Source organism: Rhinichthys klamathensis, unplaced genomic scaffold (genome assembly GCF_029890125.1).
Source record: "Rhinichthys klamathensis goyatoka isolate OS25496 unplaced genomic scaffold, OSU_Roscu_1.1 h1tg000067l_1, whole genome shotgun sequence".
NCBI lineage: Eukaryota > Metazoa > Chordata > Actinopteri > Cypriniformes > Leuciscidae > Rhinichthys > Rhinichthys klamathensis.
The window spans coordinates 1,169,271-1,195,381 of NW_026606610.1; the positions used below are offsets into that span (position 1 = coordinate 1,169,271).

General features: G+C 38.5%; 1 protein-coding gene across 1 annotated transcript; it reads right to left on the reverse strand.

The window, feature by feature from the left end:
- On the reverse strand, positions 1-24,449 carry tspan13b (tetraspanin 13b). Its single transcript, XM_056250126.1, has 6 exons — positions 24,215-24,449; positions 22,481-22,648; positions 12,001-12,081; positions 3,767-3,880; positions 3,113-3,223; positions 1-902 (listed from the first exon to the last, which is right to left on the reverse strand). The coding sequence occupies exons 1-6, from the start codon at positions 24,275-24,277 to the stop codon at positions 828-830; spliced, it is 612 nt and encodes a 203-aa protein (XP_056106101.1). The 5' UTR covers positions 24,278-24,449; the 3' UTR covers positions 1-827.
- Between the last annotated feature and the right edge of the window lie 1,662 nt (positions 24,450-26,111).

Below are 26,111 nucleotides of genomic sequence, written 5' to 3' on the forward strand. Positions count from 1 at the left end.
ACAAAATTGGCCAAAGTGCAATTGTGTCCACAGAGTCTTTATTTTTTTTTATTTCAAATGCTTGAGAGAGCAGTTCACAGAACCATTGTTGGATATAGATGTACATTTCAATGAGGAATTCATGCAAGAAGCAAAAACAATACACACAATCAAGTCAGTGAAACTAACACACACACATATAACGAAAATAGGCAGATAAATATGTAATAAGAAATCCGAGATCATTAAACAGTGCTCAAAAAAAACATTCATCCATTAATCTTTATATGTAATTGAGTTCTTTAAATTTTTCATACTAATTATGAAGTCCAAATAATGTATCTAGCATACTAACAGTTTCCGAGCAACTTTTACTGTCATCCATGCTAATTGTAAATGTGTGCATTTATTATCAGAAATCAATGTGGAATTGAAATGGATACATTCTGATATTGTCAAATTCAATATTTATATATAAACAACATAAATAGTGTCATGCTCACACTGCACGTCTTGATCACAGCAGCTCATTTTCTGTTAAAGTGTTTTACCACATAAGATAAAACTGATAACATAAAATCAAATGGTCTTTGTTGTTTAGCCCATTAGTGTAAGTACTGCATACTAGTATTTGGTGTTCTATTCTTTCATAGAGAGGAATTCTTATAAGTACAGTCTCATGATGTACAGTACATTCACACTGTACTCTTGAAAAATCAAGCACATAATAATATATAGCAGCAAGAACACGCAGGCTGGTCTCCTCTTCAGTAAAAGCAAACACACACACTCTCTTTAACAGCTCGATTGAGAATTCCAGTGGTCAGACGACATAATACGATTCGAATCTACAGGAAGGCGCTTGGATTCGCCCGTGGGTCCTTTTGGTTTCTGTACCTATAAGTCAGCCAAACACCCAGAATCTGAAATAACCAGATTGATGGGAGGAAAAACAAACACACTGTAAATGTTCTGTTGAATATACAGTAAAAAACTGGGAGCTGTGGTTGCTAGAAATGTTCTGTAAAAAATACAGTGACAGTGTTCAGGTGTTATGGGATGGCACATTGGTAACTGTATATATTTTTTTTACTAGTATATTTCATTAAAGGAATAGTTCACTTAAAAATGAAAATTCTGTCATCATTTACTCACCCTCAAGTTGTTTCAAACCTGTATGAATTTCATTCTTCTGCTGAACAGAAAAAAAATAAAAAAATACTATGGAAGTCAATGGGGCCCATCAACTGTCTGGTTACTGACATTCTTCAAAATATCTTCTTTTGTGTTCAGCCGAAGAAAGAAATTAATACAGGTTGAGTGAGTAAATTATTTTTAAGTGAACTATTCCTTTAAGTGATAAAATGTTAAAATACTACTTTATAAACTAAAATGTACTGATAACCACCATAATCATACAATAATATATTATTTTTTACAATAATTTACTTTAAAAATAGGCCAACATGTTCTTTTTTAAAATTATATAGATTTTACGTGTAAATTATTTTGTCATTTTGTAATTATTTTTATTTCCAAAAACCATACATTTTACAGTATTTTACAGTAAAATTGCAATGCAAGGCAATGTTAAAAAAATGTATTCACTGAATACGGTGAGTTAACTTGCAGTTAACCAATGAACCTGTTTTCTGTACAATTTTTACAATCTGTATTTTCTGTAACAATTAGGGGTTGAACGTCTTCAGATTGTTTAAGTCAACATTTATGTGATTAAAGTCTGATGCTGATGACGTAATTAATGAACAAATAAGCCTGAACCTCGAGCTGAGACTCGAACGCGGGTTGCCTTGTGCACAGCTATATCATATGACACGGCGCTGCCCACAAGACTATTGCTCCAACATAACAGCTTATTTTTATCAGTTCTTTTGTTTTTGGGTTGTTATATTTCTCACAGATTTCTGCTCGTTCTAAATCAGATAGAGATAATGTAGCACAGTAAAGATTACATTTACATGAATGCATATTAGTGAGAGAGAGATTGCGTGTGAATTAATTCTACCAGGCAGAATCTCTCTACTAATAGTGAAGCTGTAAGTTTAGTTACTAAGAAATATATGCTAGAACTTTTCAGATTTATTGATAAATCACAGAAGTGTTGACAATACATTTCTGCGCTACTAAATGTTTCTGTGTGCGTGATGTGCGAGCTACTGTCAGTATGTGTGTTACAGTGCAGCAACGCACTAGTTTTGGTGATTACCTTACGTGTACAATAAGTTGCTCAAAACGTGCATTCTCCCGATCAATTTTGAGCATCCACATGGTATAATCAAACATATCTTGTGGAGCGCTCTTGGAGTATGCATTTATTCGTCATTTTAACTGTTGGAAATGTAGCGCAAGAGTGGATTTAAAAGATTTCTTATCCTGTTGCGCCCTCTATAGGCTATTTTTTTAAGTCTTAATTTTGTTTTTGCGGTATTCTATACAATTAGAATAAAAAACAACAACATTATTTTTATATTGTTGCAGCAGCTCCCCTTCCAGTCTGTCTGTAACGCTCTGGGGTGCGTTTCCCAAAACCATAGTTGATAACCTGTTAGCAACTTGGTTGGTAATGGGAAATTGCATTGCAACCAACAAAGTTGCTAACTTAGTTAGCAACTATGGTTTTGGGAAACGCACCCCTGATTAGTTCCCGTCTCCATATGAAGCCCCTCCTTCAGAAAAGTTGGGGTGCTCTGATGGGTCGGTTGTGTTGTGATTGGTCAACCGCTTCGAGCGTGTTTTGCAAATGTCACGGACCTTACCATAACTGCTAGTTTCAATACACTTCCAATGGAACTCAACCCTTAATTTTGCATATGTCTTGGGTGGGATTGATATAAATGAGGAATATTATGTACGTTCCCTGTAGAAAAGAGTTTCTTCCCCCAAGACTACAATCGTGGCGTTTCAGGGAGTTCAGTAACAGCTTACTGATATAGAGAATAACTCCCTTTGGAGTGGACTTTGTGCTTTGTAGCTTTGCAGACCCTTTTCATGCTTAAACAGCAACATTATACACTAAAGAATGATCAAGAACACCAGAAAACATTCTGGTTGTCAAATTCAGTGAAGAATTTCAAAGAGGAGATCAAAGCAGAAGTTAGTTTAGCAGGCTGACCTCAGTGAAGCTGAAGAAGAGACCGATCCCTCCGACGAAGCGCAGCACCTCGCCGGCGTGCTCCTGGATCTTTGCTGCACATGTGGTGCAAGTGCTGTAATGGAAGCAGGGCTGCACAGAAGCAGAACAGACATTGACAAGAGCAGTGAGTTATTGATAACGCTTTATTTTGATGGTCCCTTTTGAACATTCTGTTGTCTATAAGTAATTTTGCAACGCATGCCAACTAACTCTCATTAGAGTATCAGTAGACTGTCTGCTCAATATCTGCTAACTCTTTATTGTGATGCTCCCCCAAAAGATATGCTACTGACTATAAGTAACTTTCCAAATACATGTTAACTTATTCTAACCCTAAACCAACCAGTCTACTAATACTCTACTAACACTCTAATGAGAGTTAGTAGACATGTAGGTGTAACATTACTTCTAGTCAACAGAATGTGTTAAAAGGGACCATCAAAATAAAGTGAAACAGAATTACTATAATAGAAAAAATAATGCAACTGCCCAACTTATGCGATCATAATAAGCATGCAAATGATTAAGACAGTCATTATCACCCACACAGGTGTCATTTATATCGTTCAGCACAAGCAATGCTTCAAGAACATAACAAAACAACAAAGAAGAGTGTGTATCAGAGGAAGTTACTGCGGCACAGCTTCCATTGATGTCCATGTGAGAGAAACCGCAGCAGTTCAGACTCTTCTCCACGTCCCTCTGAGTGGTCAGAGAGTTATTCCAGCCCACCTCCAGAAGGTGATTCTACACACAGGTACGAAACACATGACAACTTATGAGAAAACACAAAATCGAACAAACAATAATACTAATAGGTAAACAAATAAAAAGACACCCATTTACATGCATCAAAGTTTGGGGTTGGGGTTAATTTTAGTCATTTTAGACCCAATATTTTGAGCACCAAATGTTTTTTTTTAAAGAAGTCTCTTATGCTCACCAATGTTGCATTTACCATTTTAAAGAACTGTTTTCTATTTAAATATGTTAAAATAGATAACATAAAATATATAAAAATGTCATTTATTCCAGCTATGGCAAAGCTGAATTTTACTCCAGTCTTTAATGTCACATGATCCTTCAGAAATCATTCTAATATGCTGATTTGCTGCTCAAGAAACATTTATGATTATTATCATCCATGTTGAAAACAGTTAATATTTCAGGATTCTGAAGGGTTGGTCAAAATCCCTTGCCTCTTCAAATACATATATAATCATATATCATTTTGAATGGTTATATACTTCCTTTATAAAAATCAATAATCAAATATATTCATTATCACATAATAATTTTTATATTCTTGTGCTTGTGAAATTATATTTTCTTAAATGCATGGATGCAAGTAACCAGTTTCTTTTAGGTGCATTCCAATCTTACTTTGAGATTGCACTTAGTACACGCAGGACACGAAGGCCACGGAACCCACAAGGCCGTTTGTCTCTTTCTCTGGGATCAGTAGAAAGGTTAGAGGGTCCTAAAGGCAGCGTGGGCACATATGATTCTTCGCTGGACATATGGTCAAGCTATATTGAGCGTTACTATCAAACTTGAATTGTTGTATTAAAATGTATTCTGTCCAGTATATTTCCTTCCTTGGGAGTAAATGCCAGTGATCTGTTTTTCTCCCAAACGAGTGAATGTTTTAGCAGTATGTTTTGGTATACTTAACTGATAATAAGGAGCTCAGACTCTCTTCAGCCTTGATGGGAGCTGTTATTTGCTAGTGTCTGTTATTTGTGTGTGTGTGTGTATGACATTCTATGTAGGTTCTGGACGGTCGGACCAGACACCCCGGCGCCCTTCTCTAACCTGCGAGGCCACCACAGGCCTAAATCCAATGAGTGGACGACAACTATCTTTACTAATGGCGATAGGCACCCCTATCTCCTCACATGTGTTAAATTGTTTAGGCTTTAATGTTTCTTAGCCAATGAGAATCATTCAACCTGTAAGCAATGACGTAGCTTAGACCTTGGAAATGGTATAACTGCTGTGATCTTTGTAACTGTAAGGGAGGCGGCCTACGAACTCCTGTGTGAGTCTTGAAGCTGACTTCTGCTGATGAAAATGCAAACTATCTTCAGTAAAACTTTTCTTTAATTTTTTTATAATTCTGACTCCGGGTCTTCATTCTTCATATCTGGTTCTGGGTCTTTGACTGTACACCCCTTACAGTTATGGTGGAGAATGCGGGCAATTATTCTCGGTGACACCCCTGGCAAATCAACAAACAAGGTAGTAAGCTTTTGTTAATTGTTAGGGCTGTCTGACTGGAAGAGATTTTGAAGGAGAGCGGGAGAGCTTCACTCCGATGAGGCGAGTGAAGCTTCACTCCGATGAGGCGAGTGAAGGAGTAAGTTAATTATACTGCTGACAGTATAAGAAGTCGCTGAGAGCGTCGTTAAGGGTAACGGCAGCAGACAGCGCAAGCGAAGCGTGCTCTGTGGGGGCCCCGCTGGGCATTACTGGTGTAGCACCACCCAGCAGAGCACGTCCCTGGGCTAGAGGTCCAGTGGCACCGTAAACCTGCTCAATCTCTTCCATCTCAGATAGGGGATCCCCGAACTTAGTGAAGTGAATCAGGCAGTTAGGGATACTAACAATAATAGGGTTGTTTGCCAGGGATGCATCAGGAACAATTCCGAGAGAAAAATTTAAAAAGTTGTGACCCAAATTGGCATGGACCAGTATATGTAACTGTGATTTTGGAGTATACTTTGCAGTTTCATCACGCAGAAGCCAAGCTGTGTTGTTCAAAGATCGCCGCCTCCATTTCTGCAATAACTTTAGGTGAGTATGAACCATGATTAAGATATGGCAGAAAAATGTAATAACTTAATCAGTAACCTGAAGAGTCCTGAAACAAATAGTGAGTCAGGAAAAGCAAACGCTGTAAGCAGCTGTGCTCTAAAGCCCTCACTTCAAAGAAATTAGCAGAAATGATTAAGTAAATGGTAGTCAGGATTTTGATTCTGATTGGAAATTTAAAAAAAAAACTTGACTGGCTACAAACAAACAAAGAAACTGAAAAATTAAAATGTTTAGCCTCGTATTGCTTACGATGATTACAAGAAGCAAGTGAAAGAAATTCTGGGTCAGGGATAATTTCCCTCGACAAGCGACTAAAGTTAAACAGACACTTTGTGAAAACAATATTTTGCAGCTTATGAAAATTAATGTTCTGCCAATAATAATGATGAAGATTATGATTGGGTTATTATGATTAAATCAGCCACTGGTGGACTGTAAAAGAATACAGAGAACTGCTTAATCAGTAGCTCTGTTTGCATTCCTGAATGGGACACACTGCTTCAAGGGCGTGCAGTAAGTTGGAGCCGTTGAGGCTGACACATGAACCCACCAGATGACAGAGAGTGTTTTAATGGTGGTCATCAGGACCATTTAATACGTAACTCTAAATTCCCACCGAGAAGGTGTTTAAAAATGTGATAAAATGACAACACATTTCTGGTAATAATGTGAGTTTGAAAGTAGATCAGTGTTTAAATGACGATATTAAAGTTGTCGTCTGAGAAAGAACAAGAGATAAAACAAGGTCAAAAGATTGAAGTCTTAAAGTGAATCCTTTTGAAGAAAAGATCTATAATACTAATTTTTAGTGAATTGATGAATACAGGTTGATGTAAAATTAATGACTCCAACAAATGTGAGTTGCAAAATATATCAAAGTAACTTAAAGGATGATTGTGTTGTAATTAAACATTTTAAAAAGGTTTTAGATGATATAGAGAGACTAATCTCACAGATGATTTACAATAACTGCAAAAGTATCACAAGCAGAGAGTGCTTGCCTCGTCAAACTTAGTGTGAATCCTAATTGGAGATTGATAAACTCCAAGAGAAAACTGAAGTCAAATATTAAACTATGGTTGAGAACTTGACAATTAAAATTGAGATTGAGAAATGTGAAACGTTATTGAGAACTAGAATAATTATTTTTATGTAAAACAAATAAGCAGAAGCCGTACTGAATTAACAGTTGCTAAATGCTGATTAAACAAACAGCTTGAAAAGTTGACCATGAAAGAACTAGACGCTGATGTTTAGTTTTCAAAAGATAAGTTTGTTATTGGCTGTAATGAAACAGTTTGCTTATCTGAATCTGATGTGTGCTGTGGCTGAAACTGCCAGTGCAACAGACTCAATCTGAGTGGAAATTTGTAATGCCTAAATTTCCTGATGTGTGGGCAAAAGACAAATATAAATAATATGTTTATTTGAAACCGTATGTAATATCTGGCAAAGATGCCTTAAGCTGGGATAGAGTTAAAAGATGGTAGATAAGTTAGACGTTCAGAGTGCAGTGTACCAGTCCCTCCCTCATTCAATGTCTCTCTCTCAGTCAATGTCAGCTAAAAGCTGTTACCTGAGTCGGTGTCATAAGTGATAATAAGCTATTTGTAGTGACATCTTTGATTAGGTTATTTTAGGACCCGTAACTTCTTTGTCTGATCTTAGTCCCCACCATGAAACGGGGGAGGGGCCGACGGAAAAGTACACTGAATGTACGGTTGTGATCTAAAATTCACTGAGTATAATCCAAGTAGCTAGGTTGCTGCTTTTAAGATAGTTAATGGATTTAAGTGATTAAATACTGTTGTTCTGACCTGTCTCCCTATGTGAACACTATTAGGCAATCCGAATGGCTCTGGTGACTCTTGAACGTGCCTTTCCTAAGCTCTAGAAAACAGCTGAGTTCTGTTGAAGCAAACAGCCTGTGATGGGAAAGAGCGGTCACCAGTGGGCACGAGTGGCTACTCAATGACGGGTAAGACCTTCTAATGGCCAGACAGGGGGCAACCTAAGCCAGAGTGGATCACGTAAAGTCACTGGGCATCTCAAGATGGAGGTGTTTATGTGAGAAAGGTATGAGAGTGGAGCGGATGACTGTGAGGCCAGCAGCATCCTTTATCGTTAGGGCGGATGAGCTGTGAGGAGTTACAGACAGTCTGACCCCGAAACGTGATGTTCCTCTAATACCAATCACCAGAAACCGCATTCATTGTATGGCTTGTTTTTTTTTTATCGTCTGCAAATATGCCAGGGGAAAACACCCTGATGGAGATTATAGATAAAGGGCTAACAGGAGTGGGCTTTCAAGAGCCAGCTGAGGCCATGAAGTGATTCCCATTAGTTGTTGTGGAGACAGTAGCAAAACTTTTTATGTACTGGTTTGCCTTATGGGCAAGGAAAATCATAGTGTTGATTTTGAACTAATAGGTCTATGACATAGTTTTAACTCCTGAAGGTCGTTAGACATGGTGGTGGCTAAAGATGAAGACAGCTTTTGTAGATTTGAGAAAAGTCTGGATAACAAGGTGAATGGTCAAAGGTTATTGTAATTAATTTAATATTACATTATGTCTAAGTTACAGCCTTAGAAGGCTGTTGAAAAAGATTATTTATTTATAGTGAGAGAGACTGCTTGAGCAGAGGAAGGGATGGTAACTGTGTCTGTCTTTCCATTATTGGCCTGCTAGAGCAAGCTGAAGCAAAATAATGATAATGAAACAAAACAACCCAGCTGACCTTGTTAAATTCTAATGAATAATGAACAGGCATGCTTTGAAACTGGTTGGGAGACCATGTAAAATTAGGTAGAAGCTACCGGAAAATGGGAAGTTTAAAATCTTATTTAAAATTTAAATCTTTTAGCAATAATATAAAGAAAAATGAACATTGAAAATGAACAGTTAACATATGTGTGTCTAGTATGAGTGCGTATGATGGTGACAGCACTTTATGTCTTGTATGTATTAGTTTGGGGTACTATTATTTCCTGATTTTGAGGATATTGTGTCATTAACCTCTGGAATTAGTGTTTTATCATTACAGATGGGTTAAGTGAAATGACCAACTTTAAAAAAGTTGATAATTCTAAGACAATCTGATGAAAAGACAATGCAGAACATGGGACGAGCTTTAATTGGAGTGGTTTTCCAGCTCTGTCTGCTATTGGTAATTATGAATGCTTTTGTCATTTATGATATTGAACTGAATTACTCTCTGGATTAGTATTTTATATAAATTGGAATTGTAAAGAAGATTGCCGTCCATTATGGGGTAAAACTCTTGTCTAAATTCAACTGAGGGTCTAAATTTAAATAGACAACTAGGTGGGATCATAAGGATAAACGTAGGAAAAAAAATATATATATATATAGACTTGACGGCAGAGAGACAAAGTGACACATTGGCTAAGTCACTATCCAAATTATCCAGAGTGAGCTCCCTCATTTTTATTGAAAGGCCGGAGGGCGAATAAAGGAGGAGTGAATCTAACTTCTAAAAAGAAAAGGTTTTATTTCTCAATCCCTTGAATGTATGTATGACATTAGATGTCTAAGAAAACTACAATGTAATAAAGGTAAAAAGAGAAAGCAGCTATATGGCTGTGGGCTGGGATCTGAGTAACATAATATTTTGGTTTCTGTAAAACTGTAAAGATAAGTGGAACTGAGACAAATACTGTGAGAAGTAGTTATAATGAAAAATAAAGTTGAAGTTAATGATAAGAAAACAAGAGTATTGAAGAATTAATAAAATACCATGATTCCCCTAACGAGGGAACTTTAAGTGTCACTAGGCTGACAGTGGTGAGAGACTCGGATGCAGAAGGAACTGGCATGTAGGGCAAGATGGAAGAAATATAGTAGAAGAAAATGTATGTAATGAAAATACAATTTCTGATAGGATTTATGGAAGTCAAATTAAGTTTAAATGGTATGAAAAAGGTTAGGGTTAGACATTGTATGATTGACAGGGATTCAAGTGATATAAGGATAAGGAATGAACAAAAGCTTTATTAAGCAGAATGGGGAACGATCCTATATTTTAGTGGTAAAATAATGACTGAAATGATGATGTGAATTTGTTTTATTTTATTTCTATTTTTGAAACAAACAAAAAAGGGTATAAGATGTTATACAATTAAAATGGTACATGCTATGTGACTGTAAACTGAAGGATGATTTCAGTAAAGACTTAAAGTGCTTACATCGATTATTATGGGTCTTAATTATTAATATTTTATTGTTTGTTGTTTATTTTTTAGTTAGACAACCATTGTGTTTTAAACCTAAAGGGTCTATAAAAGGGGTAGTGAAAATAATGGATTAACCATCCAACTTTGTTTATAATAAAAGGATTTGGAACTCATAGTTTTATAAAATAAAATAAAAAAACTAGTGCATATATTCTGGTATTCATGATTATAGACAATGTCTTTATTTAGGATCTGAGTAGTGACTGTGGATCTAGCCCATGCTAGGAATACAGCAATAGTGCTTGCTTATTTAGCCTGGCTTCCAGAGAATAAATATGTACTTGTTTCGTAATCAGTTATGTGTTTTATAAAAATTTTAACCTGACTGATAAATTGAGGAAGAATGACATTGATGTCCTGTTGTGAGTGGAAGGTGGGAGAGCCTCTTAATGGGGACTGGAATTTTTAGTATCCAGCATGTCCATGACGAGGTGAAGAGACAAGTGTGACCCGGCAGGGGAGCATGCGTCACCACTCCTCCCTTCCGTAGTGACCTCACTGGTTAGACCAGACGTGGCGGTATTGGACCCCACATTGGTCTAAAACGGGGGACTGAAGGGTTGGTCAAAATCCCTTGCCTCTTCAAATACATATATAATCATATATCATTTTGAATGGTTATATACTTCCTTTATAAAAATCAATAATCAAATATATTCATTATCACATAATAATTTTTATATTCTTGTGCTTGTGAAATTATATTTTCTTAAATGCATGGATGCAAGTAACCAGTTTCTTTTAGGTGCATTCCAATCTTACTTTGAGATTGCACTTAGTACACGCAGGACACGAAGGCCACGGAACCCACAAGGCCGTTTGTCTCTTTCTCTGGGATCAGTAGAAAGGTTAGAGGGTCCTAAAGGCAGCGTGGGCACATATGATTCTTCGCTGGACATATGGTCAAGCTATATTGAGCGTTACTATCAAACTTGAATTGTTGTATTAAAATGTATTCTGTCCAGTATATTTCCTTCCTTGGGAGTAAATGCCAGTGATCTGTTTTTCTCCCAAACGAGTGAATGTTTTAGCAGTATGTTTTGGTATACTTAACTGATAATAAGGAGCTCAGACTCTCTTCAGCCTTGATGGGAGCTGTTATTTGCTAGTGTCTGTTATTTGTGTGTGTGTGTGTATGACATTCTATGTAGGTTCTGGACGGTCGGACCAGACACCCCGGCGCCCTTCTCTAACCTGCGAGGCCACCACAGGCCTAAATCCAATGAGTGGACGACAACTATCTTTACTAATGGCGATAGGCACCCCTATCTCCTCACATGTGTTAAATTGTTTAGGCTTTAATGTTTCTTAGCCAATGAGAATCATTCAACCTGTAAGCAATGACGTAGCTTAGACCTTGGAAATGGTATAACTGCTGTGATCTTTGTAACTGTAAGGGAGGCGGCCTACGAACTCCTGTGTGAGTCTTGAAGCTGACTTCTGCTGATGAAAATGCAAACTATCTTCAGTAAAACTTTTCTTTAATTTTTTTATAATTCTGACTCCGGGTCTTCATTCTTCATATCTGGTTCTGGGTCTTTGACTGTACACCCCTTACAATTCTTTGATGAATAAAAAGTTCAAAAGAACAGCATTTATTTGAAATAGACATCTTTTGTAACATTATAAAAGCATTTATTCTTTTTAATTTATTCAATTGAAAGCATCCTTGCGGAATATTTTTGAATTCTATCAAAATTATTTATATTTGTAGCACATTTCCAAAGACTACAAACCACCAAAGTGGATTTATGCTAGTAAATACAGTATATTGAAGTACAGTGATCAATCTTACCTGCTGGTCCTCATTGATAGCCAGACACGCACTAGACACTGAAAACTGAACTACAAACACCAGGAACAGGATAATCATGTACTATTCAACAAATTAAGGATTAAAACACAAAATACAATTCAGAAATATTCAGAGTAAAATCACTGAAGAATATATATCTATATACAGTATCTCACAAAAGTGAGTACACCCCTCACATTTCAGCAAACATTTTAGTATATCTTCTCAAGGGACAATACTATAGAAATGAAACTTGGATTTAGAGTAGTCATTGTGCTGCTTGTATAGCAGTATATATTTACTGTCCTCTGAAAATAACTCAACATAAAGCCATTATTGTCAAAATACCTGGCAACAAAAGTGAGTACACCCTAAGTGATTAATATTTCTCTCCAAAGTGTCAATATTTTGTGTGCGAAAATTGCTCCTAGCATTGCCTTAATCCCCCTGGCCATGGAGTTCACCAGAGCTGCACAGGTTGTTGCCGAGATCCTCTTCCACTCCTCCATAATGACATCACGGAGCTGCTGGCTGTTAGACACATGGCGCTTCTCCACCTTCCGCTTGAGGACGCCCCACAGGTGTTCAATAGGTTTCAGGTCTGGAGAAATACTTGGCCACTCCATCACCTTCAGCTTCCTCAGCAAGGCAGTTGTCATCTTGGCGGTGTGTTTGGGGTCGTTATCATGTCATTTGGCCCAGTTTCTGAAGGGAGGGCATCGTGTTCTGCTTCAGAATGTCACAGTACATGTTGGAATCCATGTTCCCCAGTACCAGCAGCACTCATGCAGCCCCAGACCATGATGCTACCACCACCATGCTTGACTGTAGGCAAGACACAATGTTCTTGGTACTGCTGGACACCATCTGAGCCAAACAAGTTTATCTTAGTCTCATCAGACCACAGGACATGGTTCCAGTAATTCATGCTCTTGGACAGGTTGCTTTCAGCAAACTGTTTGCGGGCTTTCTCACATTGACAAACTCTAAAATATATCCAAGTTCCATTTCTATAGTATTGTCCCCTGAGTAGATATAATAAATGTTTGCTAAAATGTGAGGGATGTACTCACTTTTGTGAGTATTACACGTTATAAATACTATTCTAAACTGTTGACACCAAGTGTAATGGCTTCCTTGCCTTCTTAAGCCACTTCCATGAGGGAAAGTATGTTTGACGCTACACCTGTTTTAACAAGACTTGAGCTTTATTGTAACAAAAAGGTGAAAACTTAAAAACAAAACTCTGTGCTCCAAAACAAGCAGTGTGATGTAATGTAGGTCAAAAAACTGTCTCCCTTCCCCTCCCCTTGCCACATCACTTCCTGCTTAAGATGGCTACCTTCAGGAAGTCCCCAAAAGGGGTGCAATTCTTTCCCTTTACCCCCGGGGGGAGTTCAGACAGTAGTTACATATAGCCATAACATTAAGTAACATTATTAATAGCCTTATGGCTCCTACATTCCGGCCCCTTAATTGACGATAACAAGGCAATTATATAAAATATACATATATTGAGGAGCCATATAAAGACATATTTACAATGTACTTCAAGATTTTTTAAATCTGTTCATGCACAAAAAAGTGTCCGAAATAGTCCAATGGAAAAAAAAAGAAAAAAGAAAGAAAGAAAAAATAGTCAAAAATAGTCCAATGGAAAAATCAATAAAAAAAAAAGGTTCAAAAATATGTCCAAAAAATATTAGTCAAAAGTGGTGATCAAGAGAGCATGTCAACTCTGCAAGTAACTGAAGTTACTATTAGGGTTACTCTTGAAGAAGACATAGTTTGTTAATAGGTCTTTCCAGTGTGTTGGACTTTGTTTTGACCAAGACACGACGAACGTGTCCTCTTTTGTCAGGCAAGGTCTTTGTGATCCGTCCCATAGGCCAAGAGTTTCTGGGTGATGTATCGTCCACTATAAGAACTATGTCCCCTGGCTTAAGATTTTTTCGCACTTCATGCCATTTCTGCCTCTCTATGCATCAGTGGCAGGTACTCTCTTGTCCATCTCTTCCAAAATAAATCACTGATATACTGGACTTGTCTCCATCTCCGTCTTGAATACAAGTCGTTTTTTATGAACAATCCAGGAGGCAGAATCGGTTTTCCTTTCTGCAGTAGAAGATGATTAGGTGTAAGAGGCTCGGGATCGGTGATATCATCGGATATGGTGGTAATAGGGCGATCGTTGACTATAGCCTCTACCTCGCAAAGTGCTGTCTGTAGTCCCTCTTCATCTAAGGCTTGTTGTTTTAGGACGGAATACAGAGACTTCTTAATGATGCGGACAAGCCTTTCCCATACGCCTCCATGATGAGCTCCTGAGGGAGGATTAAAACTCCATTTGATTCCCTCGTTTAGCATTGCACGCTTGATCTTGCTGTTATCCAGCTGAGCGAGACAATCTCTAAGCTCTCGTTCGGCTCCTACATAATTAGTTCCATTGTCTGATATCATTTCTTGAACTTGACCTCTTCTACATATGAACCTTCTCAAGGCCAAAATGCAGGAATCTGTATCCAACGAATAGGCCATTTCTAGATGGATTGCTCTGCTGGCCAAGCATGTAAATAAGACACCGTATCTCTTTACCAGGCTCCGGCCCCTTTTTACCTCGACTGGACCAAAATAATCTGTACCTACGCATGTAAATGGAGGGGAGTCACAAGCTAGACGACTTAGAGGTAGATTGGCCATTTTTTGCTCCATTACCGGTGCGTTCCAACGTCTGCATGGCAGGCAGTTCCTGACTAGCTTCCGAGCAGCGGAATTCGCATGAACTATCCAGTATCTCTGGCGCAGCTTTGAGAGTATCTGATTTTTTCCACAATGACCTGCCGATTGATGAATGTGATCTAAAAGTAATGTGGACAGATAACTGTTTTTTGGCAAAATGACTTGATGCTTCAAATCTTCAGGCATTGACATTTTGTGTAGCCTCCCTCCAACTCTTAGGATACCATCCATCAGAAAAGGGTCCAGTTTGTAGATACTGCTAGTTTTCTTAACAGTATGTCCTTTTGTCAGAGACGTCATTTCCGATTGAAATGTCTGTTGCTGAACAAAGCCTATTAATGCCTTCTCTGCTTGTTTAAGATCGTCCACTGAAAGCTCTTTCTCTCCGAATTGAGTTTTGCTCTCAGCTCTCCTGTCATTGGACCTGGCTGAATAAGGATCAGTGCTTTGTAGATGAACAATTGAGTGAGCATTCTTTTGTTTTTGGCTCATCATCCGGAGCATCCTTTTAAATTTCAGGATCCATGCAGTAGCCCTTTTGAGGCTATTTCAAGAAGAGAAGTGCTCGATTAATTTGTTAACAGTATCAGAGCCTCCTGTTAAAACTATAGTGAAAGCTATAGCCCTTTTCACTATCTCGGAGTCGTCACAAGATATGGTCATTTGCTCCTCCGGAAAGCAAGGCCAGTTTGATTCAGGTAGTGAAAGGAATTCTGGACCGTTCCACCATCTTTCTGAACCAAGAAAGGAATCGATCGATAGGCCGCGTGATGCCGCATCTGCAGGGTTCAGTGAGCCATTCACATAATGCCACTGAGATTTCTCGGACAGATCACGTATTTTGCAGACCCTATTTGCAACGTATGTTTTGAATCGTGTTGTGTCATTAAAGATGTATTTTAAGACAGATGTGCTATCTGTCCAAAAAACGGATTTTGTGAGTGGAATTTCCATTTCTCTTTTGAGCATCCTATCAACACATGTAGCAAGGACAGCAGCTGCCAACTCAAGCCTGGGAATAGTTACAGGTTTTAATGGAGAAACTCTGGCCTTGCCCAATACAAAGGTAACATGAACATCACCACTGATGTTGGTAAGGCGCAGGTAACTAGCAATACCATACCCTGATTCACTCGCATCACTAAAGTGATGTAGCTGGGCAGTTTTTATTTTGCCGTAACTTGCTGGTTTAAAACATCTGCGAATACTTAGGTGGTTAAGTTTGTCCAAACCCTCTAGCCATTCCTCCCAGTATTTTGTTAAATTGTCTGGAATCTTATCGTCCCAACCACAGCTGACTTTGCAAAGTTCCTGTTGGATTCTTTTTGCAGGAAGAATCAATGGGGCGAGAAATCCAATTGGATCGTAGATGGAATTCACAGTAGAAAGAATAGTCCTCTTGGTAGACTGTTGCTCCTTTAAGTTAACCTTGAAGAAAAAGGAGTCTGTTTCAGTGCTCCACTGAATTCCAAGAGCTCTTTCCACAGGGAGTTTGTCAATATCAAGATCTAAAGCCTTCACATCATTGGCCTTCTCCTCCACTGGAATTGAAGCTAGGACAGAGCGACCATTACTTGTCCACTTTGTCAGTCTAAATCCACCGGTGGCGCAGACCGCTCTCAAGTCTCGAATCAGGGCAATAGCTGCATCCTCATTGGGTAAGGAAGTTAGGCAGTCGTCAACATAGAAGTTCCTTCGAATGGTACTAAGAAGCTCTTTACCAACGCTGCTCTCATTGTCCTCTGCCGTTTTCTTGAGTGCATAGTTTGCACAACTAGGTGAAGAGACGGCACCGAAGAGGTGAACTAACATCCGATACTCTGCCAATGGTTGGCTAATGTCACCGTTAGGCCACCATAAGAACCGCAGAGAGTCAACATCCTCAGGTGTGACCTTAACTTGATGAAACATTCCTTCGATATCCGCCATGACTGCCACGGGTTCTTGACGGAATCGAAGGATAACTCCGAGGAGACTGTTTGAGAGATCAGGTCCCTGAAGAAGCTCTTTATTTAAGGATGTGCCTTGAAATGAAGATCCGCAATCAAATACAACCCTAATTTTCTTTTTCCTCTTGTGGTACACGCTGTGATGGGGTATGTACCATACTCTTCCGAATTTTCCTGACAGCTGATCTAGTGTCAACTTTTCGGCATACCCTTTCTCCAAGAGGTTACCCATAAATTCCTTATAATCAGTCAATAACGTGTCATCCCTTTGGAATCTCTTCATGAGGGTATTAGCTCTCTGTTCAGCTATTGTTCTATTATTAGGTAGGTGAACCTCCTCTTGACGGAATGGAAGTCTAAGTTGATAGTGACCATCTTGTTTAACAACAGAGTCTGCCGCAATTTTGAGGAACATCCTGTCCTCGGCTGAATACTCAGGCTTCTCATCATATACCTTTTCAGGAAAATCATGATTTAGCTGACTCAGGATGAGCTGTTCCGCGCTGGAAATTGAAATCCTATTACAGGATACCTTTAGTCGTTCATTTCTGCTTATAGATGGGCTTCTGCCTAATGGTCCATTAATTAGCCATCCTAATTGAGTTAGGACTGCATAGGGTCCATCTTCTTGACTATTAATGACCCTCCATGGCTCTATAAGCTTTGGAGCATTAACTCCAATCAACAGACCGACTTCCGCTTCAATGGTATTCAAACTGATCTCTTTGAGATATGGCCAGTGCTGAATGTCCTCTTGAGTAGGAATATTTTCTTTACCAACTGGTATTGAAGCTTGAGTAAAAACCTCTGGCAGGGGCAGAAAATTGTTACTGTCGAGGCTACTTACTTCCAACCCATCCAATTTGTATGTATATATTGGTCTTTCTTGTCCCATGGTCCTGAGTAGAACTTCTGTTCTCCTCCCTCTCACATGCAGCTTTTCCGTCAGACTTTCCGTACAGAAAGTTGCAGAACTTCCAGGATCAAGGAAAGCATAAGTCTCTATTATGTTACTCCCATTGCAGGCCTTAATCTTCACTGGCAGAATAGCAAGTTTGTAGTCTAAAGAGCCGACCTCCGCCTGTTCTGCTGACACCATGGCAATTGTAATTAAGTTACTGCAACCTTTATCCTTCTGGGAAGTGTATTGCTCTTTGAGGGGCATACTTTCGACATGGAGAATTGTTGGGTGGCTTTTGTGACAAGTCTTACAATCCAGACGTTTTCTACATGCTTTGCTCATATGCCCCTTTAGAAGACATGCAAAGCATAGTCCTTTTCCCTTTAGAAAATCAATCTTCTCTCCATGAGGCTTTAACACTATCTGACGACATACTTCCAATGCATGATTGCCAGAACAGAACAAGCAAGGGGCCTGTAATGCAACACCTATAGCCTCATGGCTCTTTGTTTCTTTCGTACTGGATATCATTGGTGATATTGAAGTAGCAAAGCTTTTCTTACTCCCGGACTTGAAAGGACGAGACCCTGTCTCGGCCCTAATGCCTTTTGTAGCAGAAATAGGGTCTAGAATATTGCCGAAGAGAGGGTCTTGAAGTATCTTTGCCTGTTTTTCAATAAAGGCAACCACGTTCTGGAATTTGGCTCTACTGTGTGTTCTTTCAAGAATGTCACATGCTGTGTTTCTCCACTTTTCACGTAGTTTATATGGAAGTTTGGATATAATCTGTTTAAGATTGGAAGGTAAATCAAGATCAAACATGTTAGGAAGGTCTTCCGCAGCATTGCAACAGCCTCTCAAGTAAAGTGCATAAGCATTAAGGGCCTTTCCATCATCGGTCCTGATATTACTCCAATTCAGGGCCTTTTCCATATAAGCACTGGTGATTTTCACTTCATCACCAAAATGACATTTGAGGAGCTTCTTAGCTTCAGCATAACCCCTTCTAGTATCCATATGCAAGCAGCTTCGTACAAGTTCCTTGGACTGGCCAGAAGTAAATTGTTCCAGATAGTAAAGTCTATCCCTATTATTGTCTGTATTATCTTCTATGCCATGTTCAAAGGCTTGCATGAAAGGGCGAAAATTTAGTGGATCTCCGTCGAACACTGGAATTTCTCTAGATGGGAGTAAAGTGTGTTTCTGCTGCAAGACCAGTAGTTCAGCAATGTCATTTTGCCTCCGCACCACGTTCGAAAGATTCATATTTGTAAGCCCCACGCCTGTGCAACTAACAGATGGATTTTGAAAGGTTGTAGTAGGATTATCAGATGTTACTGTCGCATCCTCGACATTGGACTTTCGGTGTGCTATTTGGTTGAGTTTTGGAGGTTGAAACATTCTTTGCAACGGAGTTTTCGGGATAGCTCCAAGTTGAACAAATTCAAAAGATGGCGAGGGTCCTGGTAATGTCTGATCCTGTTTCGTTGATGTATTCTTAGAATTCGCGGCGTTGTACTTTTCAAGATACTCATTCATTTCGTCCTTAGGTTCAAAAGATTGCTGGGAAATAACAGATCGAACTTGTAGACTTGGGCTTCCTGTTGTTGCATAGTCTTCAAAGACCTTCAGTTTAGCATCGTTTGCAGCAATGTCACATTCCAGATTTACTGTTTCCATTCTCCTATTCAAAGCAGCCTTTTCCATTTCTAGGGCCTGTTTTTGTTTTAATGCGGCTTTGCGAGCAAGAAGGGCTGCTTTATCAGCAGTTACTTTTATCCTCATTGATGACACCGATGATGATATACTTGAGCTGTGAGAACTACGAGATTTATGTGACCTCTTGGACACATTCGAAACACTATCACTTGGCTCGATGAGTGTTTGTGGATCCTTTTGAACATTTTTCCACATCTCATATTCACTCATAAAGTTCTCAAATGTAGCCATTTTAGGCTCAAACCAGTCAATGCGCTCATTTTCTCTGATATCATCAGATAGTTGTTCTTGCACAAGCCTATGAGCAGTCTTAAATTCTCCAAGTGACGTAAAAAATGTCTCTGCACTTCTTTTTATTGATTCCACATCACAACCCTCAGCAAGCAATGCCTTTACTTCATTCATCCTACGTGTGCACACACCAAGCCTTCCCCTACGCATAGAACTGAGGGATCCAATGCTTTGTTCAACTCCATCCATTTCATTTTTGGACATTTCATCAGCCATGTTTGACACAAACAAGCACAATCAAGTATCCATCTTTCCATAGAATCAGCAGGCCACAATGTACAGATAAGCATCAGCTTCTTGTACCATGCTTTGATCAAAGCCAAAATTCTCAACCACAGCTCTTAGAAATAAGTTCACCCTTGTTTACTCACGCATTGGATGAATTTCAGAATCCTTTCAAAGCTGTCGATCCGTGTCACTCATGGCTTGATCATTCCAGATGTAGGCCTTGATTGGGCCTACCGCATGCCTGCATGTCCTTCTTGGGAGTTTTTTGACTTAATGTAATGGCTTCCTTGCCTTCTTAAGCCACTTCCATGAGGGAAAGTATGTTTGACGCTACACCTGTTTTAACAAGACTTGAGCTTTATTGTAACAAAAAGGTGAAAACTTAAAAACAAAACTCTGTGCTCCAAAACAAGCAGTGTGATGTAATGTAGGTGGATCTGCACCTACATTCATTTTCTTGGTGTATGTTGTAAAATCCTTCTGTAAACTGAACACCACTGGAACCACCCCATGTAATCAGTCAAAAATAATTATTTAAGCTAGTTATTTATATGAATTGTTTGAAATGCTTTTTTCTAATTGGATCAAACCGTTTATTAATGTTCATATACATATTTTCAATGGCCTCATGCAAACAAACTCTAATGTGTGTCAGGTCTTTGCCTTTCATTAAATGATGTGCTCTGTGTTTTTCTTCATTGCTCTTGGAAATGAGACAGGGTTATGAATGATCTGCTCATGTAACGCATTTCACTCTGTGTCCATAGTGTGGTGCAGTTAACATGACAAATGAGAGTGCACATCAGTGTACTACTTGTAATGTAAAAAAGTATCTTAAACTAAATGAAATGAAGTAATCCTGAGATGAATTTGGGTCATAACTAAAAAAAAAATTATAGGAAGCTTGTATTACACTCTGATACTCAAGGAGGAATGATTGCATGATTATTCCAGTCTGTTAATGGATATGGGAAACTATTTTAGTATATTACATTTCTTTATTACTCAATAAAACATAAAATAATCATGTTTTTTTAAGCATAGCTTACAGTGTAATACAATTGTGTATGTCATTGCCATTTATTATTGGATTCCAACCACTATATGTGCCTTGATTCATATTATGTCTTGTTGTTTTTATTTAAAGATTAAATATTTAATATCGAACTTCTCGACCCTCCCCTCCCCTCCCCTCCCCTCGCCTCCCCTCCCCTCCCCTCCCCTCCCCTCGCCTCCCCTCCCCTCCCCTCCCCTCGCCTCCCCTCGCCTCCCCTCGCCTCCCCTCGCCTCGCCACGCCACATCACTTCCTGCTTAAGATGGCTACCTTCAGGAAGTCCCCAAAAGGGGTGCAATTCTTTCCCTTTACCCCCGGGGGGAGTTCAGACAGTAGTTACATATAGCCATAACATTAAGTAACATTATTAATAGCCTTATGGCTCCTACACCAAGTCTACCACTATCTGCAAATTCAGAAGTTCGATATTAAATATTTAATCTTTAAATAAAAACAACAAGACATAATATGAATCAAGGCACATATAGTGGTTGGAATCCAATAATAAATGGCAATGACATACACAATTGTATTACACTGTAAGCTATGCTTAAAAAAACATGATTATTTTATGTTTTATTGAGTAATAAAGAAATGTAATATACTAAAATAGTTTCCCATATCCATTAACAGACTGGAATAATCATGCAATCATTCCTCCTTGAGTATCAGAGTGTAATACAAGCTTCCTATAATTTTTTTTTTAGTTATGACCCAAATTCATCTCAGGATTACTTCATTTCATTTAGTTTAAGATACTTTTTTACATTACAAGTAGTACACTGATGTGCACTCTCATTTGTCATGTTAACTGCACCACACTATGGACACAGAGTGAAATGCGTTACATGAGCAGATCATTCATAACCCTGTCTCATTTCCAAGAGCAATGAAGAAAAACACAGAGCACATCATTTAATGAAAGGCAAAGACCTGACACACATTAGAGTTTGTTTGCATGAGGCCATTGAAAATATGTATATGAACATTAATAAACGGTTTGATCCAATTAGAAAAAAGCATTTCAAACAATTCATATAAATAACTAGCTTAAATAATTATTTTTGACTGATTACATGGGGTGGTTCCAGTGGTGTTCAGTTTACAGAAGGATTTTACAACATACACCAAGAAAATGAATATTAATGGAAACATTGGCTGCTTCCAATATCGCATACTATATAGTAGGCGAAAAACAGTATGTGACGAAAGAAGCATGTCCGAATTCACAGTAGGCTACTCATAAAAGAGTAGGCAAAAAGTACCCGGATGACCTACTACTTTCTGAAGTGTGCATACAATGGACACTTTACTATCCCATGGGGGCACGGGAGAGGATCTGTGAATGGCGGTGAAGCGACGCAACCGATGCTGGTAGGTCGCATGATACTGACAACATGGTGAATGTAGTGCACCCGGATTCATACGGAACACAATTTCAGATGCAGCCATAAACTTTCAGCCACTAATATAGTTATTGCACAGTACAGTTAAAATGATTTATTCATTCTGCTTGACATACATACTCACCAATGTCTAAACACTGCACTACAACTGTACTATGTTCACTGTCTATTTATGATCACAGTAAAGGATACAAAGAACAGCAGAACCTGGTGGTGCTTCATGGCACCAATAAGTCCAGCAAGGGCAACAAAGAAGAGGAAGACCCCCACTCCAATGATGCCACCCACCACCTGGAAGCTCGACACCAGCCCAAAACACTTCCCCCAGGCAGCGATGCCAATCATCAGCAAGCTCACCATCTGAAGTCAGGGAGGAACAGTGGTGTTATTGTAAAATAAAACTACATTGACTTTCATTGCATGGCTTTCATTAACTGAAATAAAATATTAAATGAAACACTTTTACAAAAATTAAATGTAAATTACAAGTGTTGCCTAAGCCACTACTTAAAATAAATAAGTTTAATTGGAAGTAACTAGTAACATTTAAACTGAAATAAATATAAAGCTAAAAAGAAATATTAAAATACAAAAACGAACACAAAAATGTCCTAAACACATAAAAATACTAAATCTAAATTAAAATGAAAGCATAAAAATAAAAGCTAATTCAAAATATTGATAAAAACTATAATCGTAAGTCCTATATAAAAAAAGAATACTAAAATAACTGGTGAGGAAGCTAAGATAATATAAGAAATCACTGAGGGAAACACAGGGATAAAGACAAGACACTTTTGGAACATAACTATAATTGAGTAATCATTATTATTATTTATATATGTTTTGATTCTCAATATTCAATATAACATTATCCCACTTCAGTGTCAAATAAGCTAAAAGGAGAGTTCATGCTGCAGAATCACGCCATGTCGTAATTACCGAATTAAAAGATGACAACACGTGACGCTGTATTCGTAGCTGTCCCCGGATTATTATACATTGATTTAAATTCTCTTGCACTATTAACTCCAAAATAAATCTGCAGTGGTCGCGTCACTCGACTCGCGTACAGCGGTCACGTGGTACAAGTCGTAGCTCTCAGAAAATTAGTCACGTGAATGCTTTTTTACAAGTCAGAATAGTTACGGTAATCACACTATGTAATTGCCTATAATTACACGACATGGCTTGAACCATGTTCATTCAAATGTTTTTTTTTGTTTTTTTTTTTTACATAGGCCTAATGGCAGATTCTTAAACAATTTCCCAAATCCTAAAAGTTATTGCATTGTGTAGGCTATTGCACACACTAAACAAAGTTTTTTCCCCCCAAAAGGTTCAGTTTAATTTTAATTATGTCAGTGATGATTCATGGGAGTAGCAACAAATGGCAGGCAAATGGCGAGAGAGACCCAACAGCTGTGATGTCACTTGATGTCAATTATTTATACAAAAGGCTATTCATTCCTCAAAAGCAGATATTATTCTTTAGAGATTAGTCCATATTCATTGACCGACAATGAGAAATTACCCCTGCTCTGACCTCTAACAAGTGAATGACCAGCTCATTATAATTTTCTAGTTTCTACACTACTGAGATAAGAACTTAATCAGCACCACAATTTCATCTCGAGACTAATGAAGCAGGATATCTGCATAAGTAGAACAAAAGCAGGATGTGGAGCAGGAAACCGGGATGTTATTCTACAGGCTGTGCGTGAAACCAGAACCGCTCATCGGCCTCATTCCACACAAAGAATCTCTCTAAATAATTCACATGAGCCCTGAGACGCCGAGAACTGTATACAGCCGCACAGAAACACCTCTTGTATGAGTATTTATAAAACACATGTGCAAATGTTACGATAAAGGCTGATAAAGATGTTCCATATGGTTGCCTCTTTTCATGCATTTGTTACTCACAACATAGAGGATGTTGAGCGCGCACAGGGAATTCTTGGAGCAGGTGAATCCAGCGCAACCCATCTTGAATGTTTTTTTTCCGGACAAAAGCTTTCACCTGTATAAAACGCCTCTGGAAATTTCAGTTACATGACAAGCAAATCGAACAATTTAAGAGAAGAAAATGTAGTTGAGCAAGGAGAAAATACGCGTGTGGTTCAGACCAATTCACAGTGAACGCTGATGCGTGAGAGGTTGCCAGATCCCACCAAATAAAATCCATCCTTTTTTTTTTTAGGATGATGGAGGCCTGCTCTGGGGTGCGTTTCCCAAAAGCACCGTTAGCCAACTATGGTCGCAAGTTCCACTGTAACGACAGAACTTATGACTTTGGGAAACGCACCCCAGAGCCAGAACACACACACACACAGGTCCCTCTTTCTAATAAATAGCCTACAGATGCAAATTAATTCTGCCAAGCTATAAAAACAATAACTTATAATGAGTCAGATACAATAATAAGAGGCTAGTATGAATTTGTATTCTCAAAAAATAAATAAATAAACTATTTAGGCCTACAAAACATTTCAATGAGGGCTTTACTCCGAAATGGCAACCATTTAAAGAGGAGGAATTGGCCGCCTGCATGCGGTAAAATTGATTGGTCAGTTTTTTTCTGAATAATGATTGCACAGAGTGTGGTTTGCACGTATTCCCGCCTCCCCTTAGTAACAGTTGCGATGAGAAGCATTTATTCTCCAAGACAACAATAATGGATAAGTGTAAGATGGAAAACATCTGGACATACATTATTGTCATAGCTGTTGTCAAAAGTTGTGTATTTTTATGATGTAGACCTATATAGTCTACTGCAGTTTAATGATTAAAGTGGCCAACAAACAATCTATGATATTTCAGCACACACACACACACACACACTTTGGGTTTTCATGTTTTATGGGGTTTTATAATAAACATAGGCCTAATGATTTTCTTACTGTACAAACTGTACATTATAATCCATAACCCATAAACCTACACGTCACAGACAACTTTCAGCATTTTTAAATTTTATATACCACAATTGCAAATCAGGTTTATTGGCAAAATTTACAGACTTCAATGAACAAATCAAACAAATGATTTTTCATTAACAAAGTTCGGGAGGAACACGTTCAAATAATCTATCCAATCAACTCGTCATCAGCAATGCCACGTCTATCCTATCAGCATGAGATGAAGCCTATATACAGAGTCGACTCACCGACATTCCTTAACAGTTTTCAGCATTTTCAGGGGGGGGGAGTACTCTGGGTTCGGGCCAAATACCGAGCTCGGAGCCCTCTCCTCGGACAGCATGCCAAATACACATACCATTTATTCGGACTTATTTGTAAGTGTGAACTCGTGAAAAGTAATTGAAATAGCTCAACATCTTTCAAGTGGTTTCCCCAAACTCAAATGCAACTTTTAATGACTTCTGCAGTCTCAAAATTATTCAACCCCTTCATGGCAAGCATCTTTATAGTATTTAGTAGAACACCTTTTTGCTATTATGACCTGCTGAAAATGAGATGTATAACCAGACACCAGCTTCTGGCAGGATTTCTGAGGAATCTTGGCCCATTCCTCATGAGCAATGGCCTCCAGTTCAGTAATATTCTTGGGTTTGCGTGCTGCAACCGCCTTCTTCAAATCTCACCAGAGATTTTAAAGTCAGGTGACTCTGATTGCCAGTGTAGAATTTTCCAGGACTTCTTCTGCAACCAAGGTTTGGTAGAATTTAAGGTATTCTTGGGATCATTGTCCTGTTGGAAGGTCCAATGACGCCAAGATTCAGCTTCCTCAATGACGGCATGACGTTTTCTCCTAGGATTTCCCAATATACAAAAATGCATCCATCTGGCCTTCCACACGC

What these genes read in the sequence shown, in the direction of transcription:
- tspan13b (XM_056250126.1), bottom strand. Translation starts at nt 24,277, where the DNA reads ATGGGTTGCGCTGGATTCACCTGCTCCAAGAATTCCCTGTGCGCGCTC. An exon ending in ACCAGGTTCTGCTGTTCTTT is followed by an intron (nt 12,082 to 22,480) that starts GTATCCTTTACT and finishes TTTGTTGAATAG; the next exon opens with TACATGATTATCCTGTTCCT. An exon ending in CTATCAATGAGGACCAGCAG is followed by an intron (nt 3,881 to 12,000) that starts GTAAGATTGATC and finishes ACCTGTGTGTAG; the next exon opens with AATCACCTTCTGGAGGTGGG.